Genomic DNA, 24155 nt, shown 5'->3' on the forward strand with positions numbered 1-24155 from the left:
CTTGCAGATTCAGGAGTCTCTAGAAGTCGAAAGTAATAGAGTATCACCGGGACCGTTAAAGGTAAATTTAACGTGATCTCCGATTTGCAAAAGGTTTTCACCAAATTGCACCCATACCCATATAAAATACAATGACGTGAATAACTTCGGAAAAATAACGACATCCGACAAAGAACACGAGATCGCTGTATTTAGATGAAATACCATTTATTTATATGTTTAAGAAACAGTAATTCAAATCATTCCAATGTTAAGGTTTTTGCAACGAATGTTTATTAGGCAGTCTTTGCTAATTGAGTGTCTCGTCAAAAGGGTATGAAGTTTAAGATTACAGATTTTCACGAACAGAGTAACACACGTGGTTATTTTCTGAGGAGAAAAGAAAGTCATTAAGCTACGTAAGCGTCATGCGTGTATGTGTGTCTGTTACATAAGAAAACAGTAGTTCGAAATAGCATCGTTGAGAAGAAGAAATAATCCTCGTTCGATAGTGGTAACTTTCCATGCTGAGAATTTAAGGTGCATGACGCGCGCAAAGTCATGGATGGTTTTTTTGTTTGTTTGTTTAATTTTCTTCCTTTGAAGATTGTAACGCTGGGCATGAGGCAGCTGAACCAGCTGCCTACATTGCCCTGCTTTTTATTGAAACCAACCGAGAGCTCTTTTTAGTATCCTCGTTGTTCCCTTAAGTGCAATCGTCTGGATCTCTTTTGCAATTGGTTCCTCAGTAGTCAGGTAGGACTTCAAGTTCTTCTTCGTAAGCCCTGTGGCACCTATAATAACTGGTATGATTGATATCTCCTTAAGATTCCGGTTTCTTTTCATATCATATATGAGACCTTGATATTTGGTCTGTTTCTCCCTTTCAGCTCTGTTCAGACCTCCATCATTAGGGACACTCACTTCAACTAAGGTTGCAACTTTCTCTGACTTATTCCGTATTACTATGTCAGGTTTCACAGCAGCATTTTCAAGGTAGGTGACTGTAGGGATTAACATGGTCGTAATGTATGGTATATAAGTCATTTCCAACTGTTCCTTCAGGTTGATGTTCCTAGGATTGGCTGCTACATTGGATGTTTAATTTTTTTACAGATGGTCCAGTGGATGTACTCCATCATGTCTCGTTGTGTAGTAGCCATAAGAATGGAGTCCGGCGTATGTACTAAGGACGGGACAACGATGATGCTTACTCGTAGAAATGCATCCTGGACTGGTTTGATTTTCGCGGATAAAACCTTATGTACGTGTGTTCTAGAACATTCCAGTCCATTTGTTGTATCACTGCACGTGGAGCGCAATATGATCCCTTTTTCGCATGTGTGTAGATGGGCAAATTGCAACATTGTGTGCGCGTTCTGATGTCCGTAGACGTCGAAACAGTGATTGCTATGAAAATGTCTCTGTCGAAGATTTATTCCGGCCGTATGTAGTGGTCGCTACAGACAAATATTTTTATCAGACTTTTTTCAGGTGTATCTTGTCGAACTCAGGAATTTTTCTGTCGAACTCGGGAATCTTATTGTGAAAATAATACTCAAGATGAGAGCAGTAGTCCGAAGAATCTACGCAAACAGTATGTAAACGCGTGTGAAAGTTTGTTCTGAAAAAAAAAAAAAAAAAAAAACATTATTTTAATGATTACTTTCTTGTTCATAAGAACACACATAAAAGTGTACATTATTACATGTAGTGTAGCTAGCGTATACCTTTTTTATGATATTACATAATTAAATCGAGAAAAAGAAAGCATTCGCAAACTTGGAAAATCTTCACGTTCACTTCTTATGAGTACACGTGCTTTCCATACATTATTTCAAATAATGTTGACCGGATTAAAAAAAAATAAATAAATAAACATTTTATTTTATTAACGAGCCAACATTTATTAAGGCCAAATCTCAATCGCGGATAAAGGTTAATGAGATGAAACGATTGCAAGTTGAATAGTGAACATAATTATGGGAGTTTATAATGAACATAATTATGGGAGTTTATAATGAACATAATTATGGGAGTTTATAATGAACATAATTATGGGAGTTTATAATGAACATAATTATGATGAGTTCATAATGAACATAATTATGAGAGTATTGAAAATAATTAATGAAAATATTGATTACTTATTGAAGTGGTTATATTGACATTTGATTTGAAGCCAACTGTGCAAAAAAGCAGTCCCGCGGCAACATGTTCCTCTAAATGGAAAGCTCCTACAAACAAGATCTGTGTCGTTGCTTATTGAGTAAAACAAAAACAATTCGAGCTCTCCAGCACTTGAAAATGTTTACGTTTAGTTTATGTTCAGATTTCCCTTAAATTCAGTGGGCGTTCGATGATAGCATAGGCGCTAGAAGCATCGACTATCCGTCAAGTTTCGATCCCGGCTTGAAGCACTTGTATTTATATCTAGTCGCATTGAAGAGCTGTGATGCAACGAAACAGTCTGTCCATGGATAGCTATATTTATAGATATAATGACAATAGCTTCGAATATCGGTCTTTTAGGTAATTTTCGAGTTTTTTTTATTGGCACTTGTATATAGAGCCTAAGGCATTCCCAGGCACTAAAAAGTTATTTTTAATATACCATTAGCATGGTCTCAAACACTCTCACGGTCTTTAAGCGACGTAATTTCCGACATTCAATTAGAACAAGGCTCTATGTCAAGATCAAAGTGCAAAGAAAACAATGACAACATCCATTTCGTAGTAATTTCTTTTTTTTTTTTCTTTTTTTTTTTTTTTTACAATAATACCAGTCATTTATAAACAGCGAATGTGACCTTTTTTATTGCTGTTATTTATTTTATTTTAATTTTTTTTTTTTTTTTTACTGTTAATCGTTTTTATTTTATTTTGAGTTGAAAACTGGCAATTAGAGAATTTGTTTTTTAAATAAGAATAAAAATAGTAATAGGGGGGGGGTTCAGGGCTGGACAAAAAAAAAAAGTACAAACAAGTCTCAATTCATTCCCAGATTGGGCTTGGGTGTTGAGTAAAATCTGAGTTAAATCTGTGCCCTTGTTTACAGTTTGTCTCGAACTTTACTCGCCATAAATGAGTCATCCGAATGGTTCCTGAATTAACAATTGTAAATAACACTTGAACAAGAACTTCGGATTATAGTTGATTACGCAACAACAATGAATCGCGGGGGGCATTATTTGGTATTACCTTTCAAAAAATGATTTTCACAGAATCGTCATAAAACTTATTTTTTAATGACTCTACACGCTCTAGCAGAGAATACATTATACTAAACTCTATACATGCGACTCGTGAATTTGATATTCCCTAGACACTTTCTTCCTTCGTGTTTAATTCACCGAGAGGTTAACGTCGCCTGTCTGGGCTGGGACCATTCAGTATTGACGTGGATGTGGGTAAGCGCACGGATCCGAATAACATAGGCACATCCAGGGATTTCTTGTTGTTGTAGTTTTGTTTTGATTTTCAAAAGAAATCGCCGCTTATCAAGGCCTGAAGGCCACTCAAGGATAAGGGTTAATGAGTGTAAGGTGGTCAGTGAGGCAACAGTGTAAGGATTGTTAGTTGTGAAAATTGGCTAGAATTTATTTATTTAACGGGGGGGGGGCTCAACAAGGACTTGTTTACGTTGGATTTGAAGACGACCATGTTGTAGGCAGCTGAAAAGCAGGGCTGCGGTACAAAGTTCAATAGGCGAGTAGTTTTAGGAAAAAAATTTTGTTCATGGAATTTGCATTTAAATCTAGACACAGACAAAAAGTTAGGGAAATTGTTGATAATGGTTGTAGCTAGACGTGTGTTTGCTGTGAATGTTTTGCAAGGGGACATTGACCATACCATAAAAATAACAATATAGCAGAAATAGACTCGAAACGTCTCTTCTGTGAGCAAAGGGACATCACCTGCTCTGTTTACTTCTAATTTGTTTTATCTCCCGCGATGTAACACTTTAAAACAATTTCGGACATTTCTGTGCGCATAGTTTTGCTTGCCTGGGTGAATGGTATCATGACGAGTAAGCATATACTGCATCCGCTCCTTCCCAAAGGAGGAGTTAATGTCTGGGAGAGTATCATCATGACGAATGAAAATATACTATAAATCCTCCCAGAATAAGAAGTAATGCACAGAAAAATTTTCTCATAACACCAGGAAATATATTACATTACCCTTCCCAAAAGAGAAGATAATACCTGGGAGGGTAGTTGATGACAACAGATAAGATACTATATTGCGCTGATCCCCCTCCCCCCAAAAAAGAGGGGATAATGCCTGGTATGCTGTATAACGACCACAGAATAGCTCTAATACTACCCCCCTTAAAAAAACAGTATGTAATGCCTATGAATATGTTTACATGCTGAACGAGTATAGACTATTCTTTAAAAGAGGAGGTAATTCCTAGGAAGATGATCTAATAGCAACAGAACATATACTAAACTACCATTTCAAAAAGGAGGAGGCAATGGTATAATAAATAGAGAACAGATATTACACAATCTCCTTTTGAATTGAGCATTTAAATCTATATAACCATAAAACACTGTGGCCTATCCGGCCGTCCTTTCTTGCTTGCTTGAATCTTGTCTTCGACGATCGGGCGATTCTATCTTTTAAATAAACGGTGACAGGTGCGTGTATATATATATATATATATATATATATATATATATATATATATATATATATATATATATTCGTATATATATTTATTTATATTCATATATATATAATCAGACATTGTTAAGGATAACAGAAAGTTCTGTTTTGTAATGTCTTTTTTTTTTCAATTTTTTGTATTGACTTTTTTGTATATACGTCGAAGACATGGATTTCCAAGTATGTTTCTTCTCAAAGTGTCTGTGTTTTTTTATTTTCATTTTTTTTTAAACTTTTATTTTAAATTTTAACTTTTCGTGTACTCATTTACACATCTTGATATCTTGAGGAATTTGTGTAAGAGGCTTGTTGCGAACTATGAGTAGATTTATTTAAATAGTAGTTGGGTAGCGAGCGAACGTGCCAGTAAGGGTAAACAGGACTGCTGGCGGCGGTGGAGGAGGTGGTATGATGAGGAACTGGAGAGCGTGCCAGTTCTAGGGCCAGTTGCTGGAATGGGTGTGGTATACGGAGGGAGTTATCCAAGGCATTTAAGTTTGTTGGTACTATTTCGGAATGCGATCTGATTATGGGTAGGTTTGTGTGTTTTTATATAAATAACTTCAAGGATTTTTAGCTTAACATTTGTTTCGTGGTGTAATACTTTTGTGTTGTTGATTAATATTTCTCTAAAATTCGAGGCGATGATATATTTTATAAGTGTTGGAATATGGCACTAGATCCAACATTATGGCAGGTAAGGCGACGGGATAATGTGGCAGTGGTATGTCCGACGTAAATATTAGTTTCATTGTTGTTATAGGAGTTACATTCTCCCAAGGGGCATTACAATTGATAGATGACGTTAGTGCGTTCAAGTAGTTTTTGAGGAGGGAGGGTGATGGTCCCGCTCATATAATATAATATAATATAATATAACATAATATGATATAATGCGTATGGACCTGGCTCAGAAACTATGGAATGAGGATAGAAAGTTGTATGTTTGATGACACCCGAGTCATATATATATATATATATATATATATATATATATATATATATATATATATATATATATATATATATATTAGTTTTGATCTCACTACTATATATAAAGTTCAGTATAATAATCGATAGAGAATTGTCTCTATAATAATAAATAAGCAATGTGAATGAATTAAAATATCATATTTAAGCGTATCTTACAACCGGGCAACGCCAGGCGGCTTGCAAGTATAGCATATTGGACTGAAATAGTAAAGTAAACTGAATGAAGCTTTACAAGGTAGTACAGTAGTATAAGTAATAGAAGTAATAGTACGGCTTCACCTTCATAGTAATTCACAGAATTTCTAAACATGAAACACACTTTTGAAATATTTCTCCTGGAACTGGGAATGTATTTACAAGAAAACTAATAAACAATTAGATTCTTTTCTTATAAAGAGATTTTTGATCAAGGTTTACTTCTCTAGAGTCGTCGAGTCATTTTTTGGGGGGAAAATGCCCAATCAACTCACAAAATAGATCTAATGTAGATATATATGTAGATGTTTTTAAGAATGAACTTCAATCTAAAAATAATGATGAGTATTTCCGGTGGCATATTGAAGAAAATTGCATATGTATATTCATCTTCCGCTCTATAATAAATACCAATGTGTATTTACTTGTATATTTGCATATAAAGAAATATACGTACTTCCATCCTTTCTGTAGTTTTGGGATAAGGATTGATTAGTCGTATTATTTGGATCCTTGGGACTACTGTTCTCATCTTGAGTGGGCTTCTTTTTTTTCACAACTTTCGATCGATGTAACCTCTGACCTTCTTCAAATGTATATGGTCGAACTCGGTATTCTTTCTGTCAACCAGGGATTCTTTCTGTCGAAATCGAGAATCTGGATGGAATTTCGAATAGATCCTTTTATTTAATCCACGGAGGTATTATGGTGTCAGGGAACGGCGGTGGAGAGTAAGACGACTGAACGAAACAGAGCATATGCTGGGTGACGATTAACTACTAAGCATACGTAATATAGAATTTAACACAATATGGGAACCATTAATTATAAATAATAGGTTATATTGATCGAAAACTTTGTAAAAATAACACTCAAGATAAGAACAGTCATCCGGAGAATCTAGATATTACGTATTTTTATCCTGACAGAAAAATGTTAGCGAATTAAAAAAAACAAAAAAAAAAAAAAAAAAAAAAAAAAAAAACATGGCAAACGAAACAATTTCAATTGTTAGGGAAAATAGAGAAAGCAAATAGCAAGTAAGACATCTCCCGCTGTGTGAAATTAATTCGGAAAGAAACTCTCACTCTAAATAAAAAAAAAATCAACGGTTGTTTTTTTTTTCTTTGTTCTAGTAATCATATAGCATTATTGATTCCTGTCATCTTTAAGGAAGGTTTATAACTTTTTAAACTTATACTTAAACATCTACAAAAATCATGGAGCAAAAAAAAAAAAAAAAATCGTGATATTCCATGATGATCACATAACACAAAGCTTATCTTCTCTCTATATATAAATAAAATGAACTCATTTTTTCCCGTCTGATTTTTTGACATTAATAGGATTAAAAATCAAAATATTTCATGCAAATATAATATGCACAAACGGCAGAACAATATCTGAGGTGTGTTATAGGCTTATTATTTCTCAAATTCCTCGATAATCTTAGATTTCTATACTTTTTCTGCTGAGAAGTCACGGCCAAAATCGGTTAAGATCAATGGAAGTGGTAAAATATTTTCTCTCTAATAAATTCCTCCTCCCTCTGCCACCACTTAACACCGTTTGGGGATCGTTCACAAGGAACAGTTGAGAAGAGAACACCGGTTTGGCTTCGTAGTTCTTTCATGTGAAGTTATTTAAAATCACTAAACTAAGCTGCAGTGCTCTGTGGCGTAGTGGTGAGCGTGCTGGACAATTCACATTATATTTTCACGTTCGCGCCGACCTACCGTAGTCGTTTTTTTTTTTTTTTTCCTAAACAACTGGAATGGACTTTTCTTGGTGGCCGATGTTTGCAGATGTTTTTTTTTTTGTTTTTTTTTTCACACTTTATTTTCCTACTTTTACTCATGACTCCGGGTTTGATCCTTCCTACTTACCTACCATAACATTTTTTAAAACTCCCCCTCCCTCGTCCCGGAAACAAACACTCGGGCAACGCCGGGTACCCCCGCTAGTTTATTAATAAATCAGATCTCATGAATCCTCAGGATTTACTGAATGCTGCAGTGGCAGATGAAAAATAAGCTAAATAGTTAGCATATTATATTAGGTACAGGAAAAGATGGCGGAATAAAGATAGGGGAAAATAGTTTTGAAAACCAGTTTATCAATGTTTTTATAGGTTTCCGACTACTTTTGGTTGTATTTGAAAAATTAATTTCCAAAAGGAAAAAAATATTTGTACACGTGAGGGAGGGAAAGTTATAATAAAAATGTGTTCACGGCGATACGATGAGCTAACAAATTTAAGTAACAAATTGAATAAATTCATTTTAATAATCCTTTAAAGGGTAAATATTAATTTTCTTGGTTTATTTCAAAGATAATTTGTAAAGTCTTAAGATATTTAATTCAATAAAAAAAAACACCTTGATTGTACAAAAATAGCTCAATTAGCCCTCAAAAGCGGGAGATTCTGCTTTTGCAGAATCACAACAAAACGAAGTCGTTTAAACATGGATTATACGGGAGGCCAAAATGCCAGAAAGTCGAAAGGCTGTCTGAAAATGACATCAAATAATTGAAGGAAGGTGGGGGTGCTAGTTTTCTTTTTTGCCAGCCGTGCATCCGTACATTCATATCGTGAACGTTTGTATAATTTTTACCATTTTTAGTGTAATTAGTTTTCCATGTCTCTGCTATTAAATTAAAAAAAAATTTTTCAAGACTATATAAAAATTATGTTACGCCGAAAGTTTCATATTCATTCAAGCAAGGAAAATATTAGAATCTTACATATAAAAATTATGCGAAACGTAATCTAAAAATAAAATTAAAAATATTTTTTGTAATTATAATTTTTTGTGTGAAAATATTAAATAAACAATGCTTAATTCAATGATAATATCGGTAGTTCGAGAAAATATTTTTCTTCGAGTAATATCAAATTCATTAATACGGACTTTAGGGGCTTTTTTCGTAATGTTCCTGTAAAAATCTTTTTTTTTTTTAATTGTTACGATTTACGATGCTTTATTTTCAATTAAAAACAAATTAACTTCACGCATTATTTTTTTACTACTGAAAATCATATCTTAAGTAAAGGTATTTTTTGTTTAAGCAAAATAATAAATTTCCACTAAGATTTAAAGAAAAATAATTTGTTTATTATATTCAGTGATCATTATTTGATAAATACTGAAAATTTCATTAAAATTGATTAATTTCTTGATTTTTGGTGAATTTTTAAGTAAAGGGAGGGGTCTAAATGTTTATACATTTTGGGCATCGGCATTCATTTTGCACGTACCTATATTATATGAGTTTTTATATAATAATTCAGTAAATTACAACATTCATGATTAAGATTATAACTGTTATAAAGACAAGTGTTGATTTTCGGAACGTGATTATAATATTTAAAATAATAATGTCATAAATATTTTCATTTTGCTCTTGACATATCTAAGGCCTTTGATAGGGTATGGCATGAAGATTTCTTTCACAAGTATGCCCTGTATTTAAGAATTCAGGTGATCGCTAATCTTCATCTCGGTACAGATCAATCAGTCTATTGTGCGTCATGAGTAAGTTGCTAGAATCTGTGCTAAATAAACAAGTAGTCAACCATCTCTGCAAAAATAACCTTCTTAGTGACATGCAATATGGTGTTTGTCCTGCTAGATTTACAGCAGACGTGCCTACAGTTATATCTCATATGATTAGCGAATCTCTTGGCGGAGGCTTCCTCTCTAGGACAATTGCTCTTGACATATCAAAAGCCTTTGATAAGGTATGGCATAAAAGTCTACTTCACAAGATCTCTAGCTATGGTATTGCTGGAAATATCTTCTCAATTATTAAATCATTTCTTTTTGACAGGTTCATAAGAGTAGTAGTTGAGGGGCAAAAATCAGAAGCTCATAGTATTAATGCTGGAGTCCCTCAGGGGTCCATCCTGAGCCCAACTCTTTTCCTGATCTACATTAATGATCTTCAAAATCACATCCTTACATCATTTGTAGACATTTATGCTGATTACACTACCATCTATGGTAGCACATCTAAGTGAGTAAACGACCAAGTTCTCTCTGGTTCTCTCTCCTCTGATCTTGAGCACGTGGTACAATGGGGAAAGAAGTGGTTAGTTACTTTTGATGCATCTAAAACCAAGCTTCTCTCTTTACCTCATTAACGTTCTGATCCCCATCTGGCATCAGTTGAAATGAATGGCTCTCGTCTTGAGGAGGCCTCAAGTTTTGACAAGCTTCTGGACTTGACCTTTACTCCTGATCTTAAATGGAACACGTACATCAAATCTGTTGCCAAGGCCGCTGGTAAAATAGTTGGATCCTTCTACCGACCCAATAGATATCTCACTGCTAATGCAATTCTCTATCTATATAAGAGCCAGGTACGTACAAGGATGGAATACTGTTGCCACATCTGGCAGGAGCTGCTAGAAAGGGCTTGTCCTACCTTGATAGAGTTCAAAATAGATTCGTAGCCTCGTAGGAGATATCATTTTCTCTTCCTTGCAACCTCTATCTCACAGAAGAGATGTTGCGAGTTTGTCTCTGCTGTATCGTTATTTTCATGGAAAGTGTTCGACTGAGCTTCAGTCTATGGTCCCCCCTCTCCAAACTTTCACAAGAAACACTCGTCTAGCTGAAAACACTATCAATAATTCCCCCACTCTTTATCTGTGCCTAAACCTAAACGTAGATTCCATGGACAAAGCTTCTTTCTTAGAACTGCACGCCTGTGGAATTGTCTTCCGTTTTCCTGCTTTCCATCTGACTATAATATGGTTGTCTTCAAGTCTAACGTAGACAAGTTTTTGATGGGCCGTTCCATATAAATTAACAAATTTACCGAATTTCCATTACTAACGATTACTATATTGTCCAATTTCTACTGTACACTCTTTAACCCTTATCCTCGAGTGGCTGTGATAATGTGGTGATGTAAAAAAATATTCCAAAGTACGTGTGTGTGTGTGCGTGTGTGCGTGTGTGTGTGTGTGTGTGTGTGTGTGTGTGTGTGTGTGTGTGAAAAAAACAAAAGGAAAAACAACAATTTGTTTTTTTTTCATCTTTTTCATAATTATGTATCCACGGTATTTCATTTTATGATATCCCATGAACACACGCACACACACACACACACACACGCACGCGCGATATAACATGTATTATATACACAATAAAACACACGCAACACGCAAAATATATCGTGTATTTTATACACAAAACACATGCACACACACACACACACACATACACACACATACATGCAGGGTGGCTCTGTTAAAAGTAACGCGAGCTATCTAATCTTTCTCTTACAGACCAACTGACACCACAAGACAAAATGCAATTCTTTTTCCAGCAAGATTGCGCTACATGCCACACGTTTTACAGATCACTGACACGAATTCATAACATGTTTACGGAAGAGAGAACAATAAGCAAAAGGTTATGACTACGACTTGTCATGATATGATTTTTATCTTTGGGGGACTTTAAAACTAAAACTTTATGCAAAGAATCCTCACAATCTAGATCAACTAAAGGAGAACATTATCAACGTTATCAGGAGAATCACCAGAGAAAATCTACAGGCAGTATCTGCAAACGTTGTTAAACGTGCCAGAAATTCATAAATGTCGACGGGGAGCACTTCACCCATTTCCAAATTTATTGCCTCCTCCTACTTAAGTCCCACGAGAAATCGTAATACTTGTGTTCCATTTATAATATACATCTAACCTGTCTGTTTAAATGTATGTTTGTATGTATGTCTTCCTAAAAATTTCGACAGAGGCAACGGATTTTCACGAGATCAGTATCGTTTTGAAGATCGCCCCTTCGGACAACAAATATCGAAAAATGGGTCCAAAACATTAATTCGTTCACTCTCAACTTGGACATTTTCTACAGGGAGGGGTCGCTTTTCTCGCCGATATTTTCGAAAGTCATCACCTCTTTTCGATTGTCTAGCCTTAATTTATATCTACGTCACTTCCGGTTTGGCGATGGGCACAACAGTAAAAAATATCGAAAAATTGGCTAAAAACATGAATTCCTTCGCCCTTAATTGAGCACTTTTCTACAGAGAGGGGTCGTATTTTCGAAAGTCATCTCCTCTTTTCCATTAACTAGCCTTAATTTAAACCTTCGCTAGTTCCGGTTTGGCAATGGACGCAACGGCAAAGACGTCACTTTTTCACTTTCTTTTCCTCCTTCGCAGTTCAAGTTCAAGCTTGCCTGCCTACTACCACTTTTTTTTTGTTTTATTTATTTATTTATTTTTGCTCAAAACACATCTCCAAACACCCGGGCAAGGCCGGGAAACCAGACTAGTTCTAAATAAATCGGAAAACAGTGGGCGGTCTATATTTTCAGAAAAGGTGGGGAAGATTTTATTAATGTTTTTGTCGCATTTCCCATTTCTCATTGTATTCAAATGAATTTTTACTATACATAGTAATCTACAGAAATACAATGTCGCTGTATTATAGCTCTTCATTGCGACTAGCAAAATTAACTCACTTAAACCGAAATTGAAACGACAACCGGCGCTTACAACCCCAAGGCCATCTTCCTGCTGCTAAAATATGTGGAATCGGGATGATAAACCTTGTCAAATGACCGAAACTTCATTTGTTTTCATAAAGAGCATTGCGTTTATACGCTAGCGGCTGTTTGTTATTTCCCTTACCAGTATGCTCAACCCGAGAAAGCGAGCATGTCTTAGTCATCCAATGATGGACTGTTTCGCTGTATCACAGCTCTCCAGTGCGGCTAGACAAACAACTGCATCAAGCAAGGGATATTTTAAGTAGGACAGACCCTAGCGTAAATGTGGTATTGTGGCGACCGAAATGATTCTGAGAACATGGTAGGCAGAATTTGACCAACCGTTATTTACCACCTTTTTTTTTTTTTTTTTAATTAATTTGTAGATAAATTAAAGCTTTTATTTACAAGTCATTCAAAGTGTAGTATATGTTCTGTCTTTGATCAGAGGAGAGGAAATTCTTCTAGACTTGGGTCATTTTTATTTTTCTCTCATCTAGAGTGTCCCCTTTGTGGGGAAGTTGGATTTCTCCCCCTCCCACATTAAAACAGACAAAGTTGAGAGTCAAGTAAATAGACTACAGAAGATACTAATAGCTCTAATGTGACATGTCTGATAAAAGTCTTCTTCTTATTATTATTCTCCTCCTCCTTCTTCTTCTTTTTCTTCTTCGTTCTTTTTTCTATTTCTTTTATTTCTTTTTCTTTTTCATCTTCTTATTCGTCTTCTTCCGTTAGATTAGTATTTTAAAAATACGAAACAAAAAACAATGGCGTTTGTAGAATTGTAAGTAGCTAAGTTAAAACAAAAAGAACCATAAAACAAAAAAGAAAAAGAAAAAATTACAGAAAGAAATGTGAAGAAAAAAGAAAGTTTATCGTCTTCTCTTGTGAAACTCTCTAAAAGTACAAGATTTGACTGAATGTTTTATTGTGTAAGGTCAAATGACTGTCACTCTATCCTTCAAGGCGTAGGGAGGGTTAGGGTCATGAGAGTAGCGGTGATACGCAAACCTCAGACTTTTGGAGAAGGAGGAAGCCAATGAACTTTTATCGCGAATCTTCGGCGGTCGCCATCGGCTAGTTCCGGGAATTGGTGAACATCCTACTTGAAGAAGGATTATTTCTTGAATTGCAGCCTTTCTGGGTTAGGAATTTGAATCAGTTCGAGGGTTTCGGCGAAAATTGCGGTGCGAGAGAGAACTAGAGGAGGATGAGAGGGGGGAGAAGAAGAAGAAGAAGAAGAAGAAGAAGAAGAAGAAGAAGAAGAAGAAGAAGAAGAAGAAGAAGAAGAAATGCCTGTACAAAATACGCAAGAAATGATTTTCTCGTTAGATATGAGAAGAATTAGAAAAATTAACTGCAATATGTATGTTAATTAGGTCATGTATATGTATATATCTAAACATAATTTCCAACGGATACTTGTTTCGCAGATTTACGGCGGGACCTCAGTGACCGAAATCTAGTGACCTTATCAGTGGGCCACGAAGGCTCACTAGTAGCCGCGGAGATATTATTAAATCGTATTGCTGTTTTGTTGTTGGTATTGTTGTTGTTGTTGTTGTTATTGGCAATATCGAAAAATTAACGTATTCAAATATATATATTTTTACCGGGAAGCATTTTCTAAATACTAAGGAAAGAACATTGTTCCTTTTCACCTCTGCGATACCAAAATACTAGCAGGGCTACCCGGCACTGCCCACGGTAAAAGTGTAACATTTCTATTGAGCTTTTATCTCTCTACCCCCTCTCTATTTGTTTCTCTATCTTTATCTCTTTTCTCCTCCCTCTTTTTCCACTTTCCAACCCTGAAATCACCTCTGTCTTCTCTGCCAAGCCCATTCCTTTCTTGATTACGCACACACATACACACAGACAACTCTCATTTATATAATAGATTCCTCAATGAATAGGTCAGTATTTTCTCTATAAAATCAAGAACATGCAAACGTTGTGGTTCTTTGTTGGGTAGTTTATTTTTAGCTTGATATACAAACACATATACACACATATAACTGCCCTATATATAATAGCTAATTAGACACCGACATAGACACATGTTTTGTGGTTTTACGTCTCATCAGCGTGCTCAATAAACTGAGTTACGCACCTCCTAATGGAAGCGGGAGAAATTTTATGGCTTTATATATGCTGTAATTTATTAATATTATAATACTGAAAATTGAAAAAACATTCAATTATTTTTATTGAAGAATATCGCTTCATTGCTTCGGTAGAGTGCTCCACTTATATGTATACTAGCAGGCCGCCCGGCATTGCCTGGTCGTAAATACGCTTAAATATGATATTTTGATTATTACAGATTTCGTATTTATTATTATATTGTATTAGACCCAATATATAGTAATAATTTAAAAACTTAAAAAATGACTCGTGCGCTCCACCGAGGATCGAAACCAAAACGTTTAGCTTACGATTTACTTTTTCCTTTGATGTTAATGCCTGACTATGAAGACATGTTTTCTGCAAGGCTAAAAATAAAAAAAAATGAACCAATAGCTATTACGTTATGCACGCATATTCGTAATGCTATCGTTCGACCTTCACCTGGCACATTTCATTTTTTAATTTTCGCGCTTTTGCACCAATTCCACGCTCCGTATATAACAAAGTTGTATTTTCTTTTCAAATACACAGAAAGAACGGTTTTTTAGATGAATATCAATACAATCTCTCTCTCTCTCTCTCTCTCTCTCTCTCTCTCTCTCTCTCTCTCTCTCTCTCTCTCTCATGATTAAATACATTTTTCTATTTTGGTTATCTGTAATATTGGATGAACGTATAACTTTTTCCATGCGAATAAAACCTCCATCATAAACAATCCCTGTGTTCATACAGGGTGCCCCCCCCCAAAAAAAGAAGCTAAATGGAGGCCATCTAGAACATATGCTTTAGAACGGAGAAAAAAAAAAGGCCAAAGACCCTAGTGTTTTGATGTGATGTTTTGAATATTTATATTAATATAGTTATGACTAAAGTTTCATTTCATTCGGACAAACCACTAAGAAACGGGATCTAATTAGAGTTGTGCCTGTTTTTTGGGGGTCACCCTGTATATTTGGCCAAATAACGGAACGACACACGTGGGTCGTTGCAACGAGCGTGTATATTGATAGTATACACATCACATCCGAACACAACCGAAAAAAAAAAATAAAATAAATAAAAAAAACAACGAGCAATATTTAAAAGTTTATGTGTTTCGTGAAAAGATATTTCCTCGTTTCTCTACCTTTGGAAAACATCATTCTATGAAAAACTACATCACTCGTCAACTTCCGCCATCCTTCTAACCGATTACGAAATCTTCAATTTTCAAATAAATTTCTATGTAAATAGATCATAAATACATTCATTCAACACAAAAAATACGAAACAACTCTGAAAAAAAGCAAATAATAATAATAATAATAATAATAATAATAATAATAATAATAAACAACTGGAATTTGAGTGGTCTCCCCACTGGCATCTTGGAGAGGCTTATTGCCACTCAAATCACAATGAAAACCAATGGTCGCTGCCAGCTAGAAGTCAATGGTGGAAAGCGACTGTTACGATAAGGCAAATTTATTTGCAAATGTTATCGAAAGAGTTGGAGGGTACTGGAAATCCAGGGAGACTTGTTACTCAGCTTCCAGGGAACACCACAAGTTGTTTTCTAGGAGAGACCTTTGATGACCTATGTGAAAGCTCCTTGTGAATCAACAAAAACAACAACAACAACAACAACAACAATAATAATAATAATAATAATAATAATAATAATAATAATAATAATAATAATAATAATAATAAACGAGATATTAAAAGTTACGATATCCAATTTTTTTTAATAGATACGAATCTACCTTTAAAAAGTGTGAAGCAAGCCATCGCTCTGATCGTCTGTTACTCTTTTTTCTTTTCTTTATAAATGACATTATGAACGAGATATTAAAAGTTACGAAGTCCAAACTTTTTTTTATATTATTGAAATATTATTGGGTTTTTTTCTATTATACAAATATGAGTGTTTTTTTTTATATTATACAAATGTAAGTGTTTTTTTTATATTATACAAATATGAGTGTTTTTATATATTATACAAATATAAGTGTTTTTTTTTATATTATACAAATATGAGTGTTTTTATATCATACAAATATGAGGGTTTTTTTATATCATACAAATATGAGTGTTTGTTTATATTATACAAATATGAGTGTTTGTTTATATTATACAAATATAAGTTTTTTTTTATATATTATACAAATATGAGTGTTTTTTATATCATACAAATATGAGTGTTTTTTATATTATACAAATATGTGTGTTTTTTATATTATACAAATATGAGTGTTTTTTATATCATACAAATATGTGTGTCAAAACTATCAAATTGAAAATGACGTAAGTCAGACCAGAATATCAACAACAAGTGTAAGCCTCATGTATGGCAGGGGAAAGAACTAGGCTTCGTAGGTCGTCATCCGGAGAAACCCACGAAACACTATCGCTAGGACAAACAGTATTTAAGCCTTAAATAAAATTGTAATGAAGTGTTATCTGAAGAATGGTGCGCCTAGTAGGTGATACAGAAAAAGAATGCACCAAATATGGAATGAACTAGGTCTGTTTGAAATAACACAGCAAAAACTTGCAGGACAAGCCCGGGCAATAGGAACAAATGGATGGCTGTCTGCCCTTGAAATTGAAAAGCCGAAAAGAGAAATTAAGAGAGTGTGGATAACAATAAACATGATGAGGTTGATGAAATGTTCAATGTAAAAGGAACTACTTAAACTGTAAATGAAAATATTCACCCTTTCAACAATCAGACTCTTTCCACAGAAACAATTCAACTTATGATTGAACATGGGAAGACGAAAGAAGAAATTGATATCTGCAGATTGGTAGATGAGAAAGTAAGAGTTCAACATTAATATAAAAAATGTAGACACAACAAAGTCGCTCAGGTCCTACACTAGAATATATGCAAACTCTATGCATTAGACCACAATGAGAAGTGGTAAAAGCATAAACCAGAAGCGGTCCAGGAAAACGACAACGTCAAACTTTTTTGGGATATGCGCATAAGGTCCTTGAACGTTCCAAACCTGACATAATTTTACTAAATAAAAACAAGAAAATTTGCTCAATCATTGACGTAGCCTGCCCTTCTGATACTAGTGCAGGAGAAAGAACAAAAAGATAAAAATAAATACCAAGATCTAAAATGGGAATTAGTTAGACTCTAGAAATGTAAAGAAGTCAAGGTGATTCCCATTGCAATTGGAACGCTTGGGACAAAAAGCTACCATAAATGGCTTAATCAGATTGACATGACAATTTCCTTTTCAATTTTACAAAAGGCTTGCCCGTTCGGAATAGCGAAAATGCTAAGGTATAGTTTGAATGTATAGAACAAAGCTGAGAAAAAAAATAAATAAATAAAAACATCAGAAAGTTGAGATTGCTATGAAACAATAATAATAATAATAATACCCCCACCCACAAAAAAGGAGTGAGACCAAATAACCAAGTAGAGTCAATGAGGAAGGAAACATTGAAAATAATAATAATAATAATAATAATAATAATAATAATAATAATAATAATAATAATAATAATACAGAAACAGAAGAAACAAGAGATAAGAAAAGAAAAGAAAAGAAAACGAGAAGAGAAACAACTACATGGACGATTCATAAGGATGACAAAAGATGAAAATAGCAAAAGCACTTGGACATGGCTACAAAAAGGAAACCTTAATAATGAAACTGAATCAGTAATTACAGCCACACAAGATAACGCGATTAGAACCAACCAATTAAAACAAAAAAATCGACAAAGCACAAGAAAACAGCAAAGATAGACCCTGAGGACAAAGAGACGAAACAATAAACCACATAATAAGCGAATGCAGAAAAATAGCTTTAAAAAAGAAGATAAGCATAGACATGATCAAGTGGAGAAGTACATTGGCAATTATGCAGACAACTGAATCTTGACCAGCCAGACAAATGGTACAAGCAAAAACCGGCATCAGTACTTGAAAATGAAATCATGGGACATAGATATACAAACGGAAAAAAACATCCAAGCAAGACGACTGGATGTCATACTAGTTGACAAGAATGAAAAGACCTGCCAGATTGTAGATTTTGCCGTTCCAGCAAACCAGAGAGTGAAAATCAAGGAGATGGAGAAATGGAGCAAATACACTGAACTGGCCAGAGAGTTCAAAGGAATATGGAAGATGAAAAAGTCAAGATAACACCACTAATAGCACTGGTTTACAAAAATAAATTTTTGGTCTGAGACAAGAATGGGGATAGTTGTTTTTTGTTAATTTGTGCTGAATTCAAATTTATAAATAGTTTTACTCTATCGCCTCTAGTTTTCTGGCTTTTAAATAGTTTGATTTTAGTATAAACAGAATATATGTGAATATTTTAAGAGTTGCAGCTGCTTATAACAGATAAATCAGGATAGATAAAGAACACTGATTGAATCAATATAGTTGGATGACACAATTACACAATTCAAAGAACCACAGATAGTCAAAAGTGTGTTTTCTTAGAAGATGAGGTGTATTTTGTCTCCGGGATGTCACTCAAGAGCATTTAGCAGAAGTCTCCCATCATGCCGGGGTTCCATTTGCCTTGTTAATTGCTATCCATCTTCGTAATGTCTTGGTGGAATCTTTCTCCATGCTCATCACTCATTGCTTCAAGGTTTGGTGGGAAGAAGTTGAAATGGGAATGGAGAAAATGAATTTTGAGTGACATTAGGCACTCCATATCCTCATAAGACTTTAGCAACTTCTCAACACAGGTTTGGTAATCTGATACACGTGTGTTACCAAGGAATCCACTACAGACCGATTTGAATGCTTCCCATCCTCTCAGTTAAGAAGCTGCTCGAAATCAGCACTTCTCGGATCTCAGGTCTTCGAGCTTAGCAACACTGAGACCTGGGAACACAGTAGACAAGTGTTGGAAGGCAGCACCATTTTTGTCCAACGCTTTAACGAATTTCTTCATCAAACCAAGCTTGATGTGAAGAGGAGGAAAAAGCACTTTGTTCATGTTTGCCAACAACAAAAGTGCTTCTAGACCCCCAGTCTTTCTGCTTGTAACGCTGCGATACAGCTCGATTATCCCAGAGACAGAGAAAACAACAGTATTTTGTGAGGTCTGCTTGCATACCCATAAGAAGACCAATGACCTTGAGATCCCCACACAGACTCCATCGGTACTCGCTGTACTTAATAGCTTCTAAAAGAATCTCCATATTGTCATAGGACGCCTTTAAATGGACAGAGTGTGCAATGGGAATGCTGGGATACTTATTCCCGTTTGTGCAGAAGAACACCCTTGACTCTTCACTTTTAGAAGAGTCTATGAAAAGATGCCAATCTGAAAGACTATGTGGCAAACCAAGGGACGTAAACAAGTCAGGTATGTTTGTGCAGTAGCCCAACTTGTTTTCCATGTCGAAAAAGGAAGCAAAATCTTTGTTCAAATTCCTGAAACTGGTGATCCTTACATCTTCCTGGACTAGGTTCCACCGTTTAAGACGGTTTTGACAGATACAAATTACGAGCAAGACTATCCAGGTCTTTTTGCGTGATCCAGTTAGGCTTGTTGCCACTTGTTCCTGAATATGTAGAATCAATATCTTCCAAAGATATTGACTCAGCAGAATCCTCCCTTGAAAGCATTTCTTCATCTGATGAGGAAAGAAGATCCTTATTTACTGGAGGTGTGGGTACGGAAACATCATCTGAATGGGGAAGGGTTCTCATAGTAGATCGAAAGTTAAGATATTTGATCTTTTTTTTAGAAGATGTATTGAAACCAGTTATATTAGTTAAACAAAAATAACAATCATTTTCGTGGTTTGACTGCAAAGTTGAAAGTTGCTTTCTTACTATTAAATCATGCGGTTAGTCCATTGTAGCAGGGCTTACAACAGATGTGTGGAGCCCAAGACTTGTCCTGATCACCAATTTTACAGTCAAAATAGTGAAAGAAGGCGGTTCTGAGGAGAGAAGTGATGGTTCGACGGTGTGCAACTGTTGTGAAGTCCCTATTCATGTAACAGAAAGAATTGGCCTTGTTGAGGCATCCAGGACGTTTTGACATGCTTGAAACCATTGGAGAATCTGAAAATATAACAAAGTAAAACTAAATCATATGCAAGACAATAAAATGTGCATTTGGGCAACCCAAAAGATGTGTAACACGATAGTTGAGGGACGCCAACCTCCAGCGCAGCCTGCAAGCCAAATCTTCCAATGATTGCTAGAGCACTACTGAGTGTGGATTGAGACCTGCGGCCTTAACTGCCAAAATCCGTATATATATATATATATATATATATATATATATATATATATATATATATATATATATATATATAATGTAATGCCATCATTTACATTTAGTGCATGATAAGTAAAAAATATACCAGAAGTCTCACAATATTAAAATTAACCTTGAATTCACGTACGCTTCTATGTACCATATATGCACAAACTGCACACTATGCATATCTAAAAAAAAAAAAACTAGAAGTGATGAGAAAAAACGGATTTCAAATTTGAATTCAGCACGCCTAAATTAGGTAAAAACGGGTATTTTTGTGTTGGACTAAATTTCTTTGTAAACCAGTGTAATAGAAGCGCTAGGAACAATACCGAAAAACGTTGAAAAAAGAATGGGAGAGATTGGAATCAGAGGGATGGCTGAGAAGATACAACGGATAACAGTAATGAAAACGGCTGAAATATTAAGGAAACCCCTTGAATGCGGAGACTTATACGTGTGAACAGGCACAAACTAGACACACAGAAAATGCCACAGAAATAAAACAGAAAGGAGCATCACATGGAATCATGGAAACTTGAACTATAAGTAAGTTAACCCCCTACCTTATTCCCATTTGTGTGTGTGTCACCAAAAATTGACGCTATACTAAATAAGTGAGGGAGGGGTCAAGGAGGATGGAAAGACCGAGGAGAGAAAGCACTAGTCAGACCTCCGCTGACCTGAGTGCAAAGAGGAGTGGGACCTTGCGAAGGCTTATTGCCACACAAATTCCAGTGAACACAAAGAAATGCTACAGGGAATGAAAACTGAAACAATATGATTTGGATTATGATTCTTTGTTTCTTCAGATGTAGTGTTATTTTCACAACGTTTCGGTTGATGTAACCTCCAATCTATTAATGAAGTATATGTTTTTGTACTCGAGAATCTTTCCGACCTATGGCGTAGTGAATAAAATACTTGGTAAAATTCAGTTATAAGCTACACTCTTCTGGAGATTGAAAGTTCAATCCTCAGTGCAAGCGACTCTTGAAATAAAATTGCAAATGCCTTAGGATTTCTACCCAGTTATAGTTGACAGAACGAGAGCATGCTACCAACACGGATTAAATAAAAAATCCTGTCCGTAAATTTTTCCCAATTGTCGTATACCGTCTCAGAATTCATTGCCACTCTTAAAACTAAATCTAAAAATATTGACCTCTATTGTTCGATCCTTTTGTCCCAAATCACCGCCACACCTTGATTAACAATCCTTGTTTAGTTCTTTTTGTGTGCATGGATGAACAATTTTCTATATCTTTGTTCAGGTTTTTATTACTTCCTACCACTGGAGAGACGTCGATAGTATCACAGCAGATGAAACAAGACAGGTGCTTAAGATAATAGTTCTCAGAGCCAGAATTTATGAAATTCAAACAAAACAGATCAAGCAAAATGTAAACGGCTGGTAAAACATTAACATTGAACATGAGGAGATGATGAAACAAGAGAAGTTAAAAGCATCAAACGAGTTATGAACGAGGCCATTTCGATGTGCTTTTTTTTATCGATCGAATACAAACATTTAAAACGGAGCAAACAGAAGAAAAAGAAATAGACATAATACTTCATATTATATCAATATTGGGTGCATCTGATTTTTAAACCTGACTTAGGGGATTGTGCGCTGAGGAAGTCTCTTCGTGATTATTATAATATTTCTAAATGTGTATTTTCCAAATAGACAGAAACAATTGTTTGTTAATAAAATGGATGAAATATGGAATTTTTTCTGAATAACTAAGATGATATAATGTTACTATTTTACACCTTTTTAGACGATAATCCTAGTCTTTTGTTATATTCACTTAAGTCTTAGTATTTATAATTGTCTGATATTGCCCATATAAACCTTTCTCAAAGTAGATTATATTTGCATATGCATAGCATATAACCCTGATTTGCTGCATACAAAGTACTTTCAATAAATTTCCAGACATTTTGTACAGGCATTTAAAATAGTTGTAGACTCTTGAAAATTGAGTATGCTATTGCTAGACATCTTATGGGATGACTGACCAATTTTTATGATTTCAGGTTCAAAAGAACAGCTACAACAGGAATTGGAATACACTCTACTAAAGATTGATTGTCACAACTGGTGAATTTCAAAAATGCAATCTGGACGTGAAGACACTTTTAGAAAAAAGGATTTGAAATAAAATCCTGTTTTAAACTTGGAAAAGTGCCACAGAAACGTGTAGAATGCTTCAGACTGCTTTGGGACCATCTTCCATGAATCGAGCATCAGTTTTTGAGTGGCATAATAGATTCAAGGAATGCAGGGAGTCTGTGGCGGATGATGAGAGGTGTGGGGGGAGTAAGGAAGTCAGAACACCAGAGTTTATTGACCAAATAAAGAATTCCATGGATAAGGGCCGTCGTATGTCTATAGAGACATTAAGCGCACAGTTTGATGTCAGTGTGGGAACTGTACACACGATTATTCATGAGGAGCTGACGATGTGGGAGATTTTCGTAAAGTTTGTCCCAAGGGTGTTCAAAGAATATCACAGACTATTTAACCAAGATGGGCATCACGACAGTTTCTCGCCCTCTACATAATCCAGACCTTGCTCTTTATTGCTCTTTATTACCTAAACTCAAGGAAAACTTGGAGGCTGTCGTTATGAGACAGTTAAGGATGTGAAAGAGGCTGTGACGTTGGTCATTGACATACTCACATCAGAGGACTGTCCTGTGTAAATTATAGCATTCGTGCGCTCTTGTCATATATACTGCCGACTACCCTAACAAAGGGCAAAATCACACCTCTTCACTGTTCAAGTTCCTAAATATCGGAATATCTTCTACTCTAAGTTTCTTCCCTCGGACTTCTATGCCTTGGAATTCTCTCTCTATTTCCTGCTTTCCTGAGTGTATTAACTTGCAGAAGATTAAATTTAATGTGAACAGACATCTCGCTGCTCAACTCCCCACAGTTCCATGTTAGACAAGATCCCAAATAGTAGCCCCTTGCATTTAAAGTGGCAATGTGCCTTGTTTTGGGTGAAAAAGAGGAAAAATGCTAAAATAAAAAATTAAAAAAAAGAAAACAATTTACCAACTCGCTGATAATCGACCCGAAGCGGAAAAGATGTTAACGGACTTTTTGCGTTGCAAAAAGGCTTTAGAGAGAGTGTTTTGGGGACTTACCAAAGCACAAGATATGAACTCCCTCGAACTGTATAAATAGTCTGAGAGGTACTGACTCTCGAAGAGGTTGTTCACTTCGTAGTAAGTCATTTTGGCGTTAACTACTGCAAACGTTGTTTACTGTATATTCTGTTTCTTTCTTAATACAAATATTAGCTTGGTGCAAAAATTATGTCGTTTTTTGACGTATATATATATATATATATATATATATATATATATATATATATATATATATATACGT

At 35.1% G+C, this 24155-nt stretch overlaps 1 protein-coding gene across 1 annotated transcript in view; it reads right to left on the reverse strand.

The window, feature by feature from the left end:
- Positions 1-310: 310 nt before the first annotated feature.
- The window catches only part of LOC145293982 (uncharacterized), a 235513-nt gene continuing 211668 nt past the window's right edge, over positions 311-24155 (reverse strand). The window contains exon 2 of the mRNA XM_080140873.1: positions 311-1603. Coding sequence (XP_079996999.1) covers positions 640-1026 — 387 coding nt within the window. The 5' untranslated portion in view covers positions 1027-1603 and the 3' untranslated portion in view covers positions 311-639. The remainder of the gene's footprint in view (positions 1604-24155) is intronic.

This window comes from Euprymna scolopes, chromosome 15, assembly GCF_053919585.1.
Source record: "Euprymna scolopes isolate OS-2025 chromosome 15, ASM5391958v1, whole genome shotgun sequence".
NCBI classification, from domain to species: Eukaryota; Metazoa; Mollusca; class Cephalopoda; order Sepiida; family Sepiolidae; genus Euprymna; species Euprymna scolopes.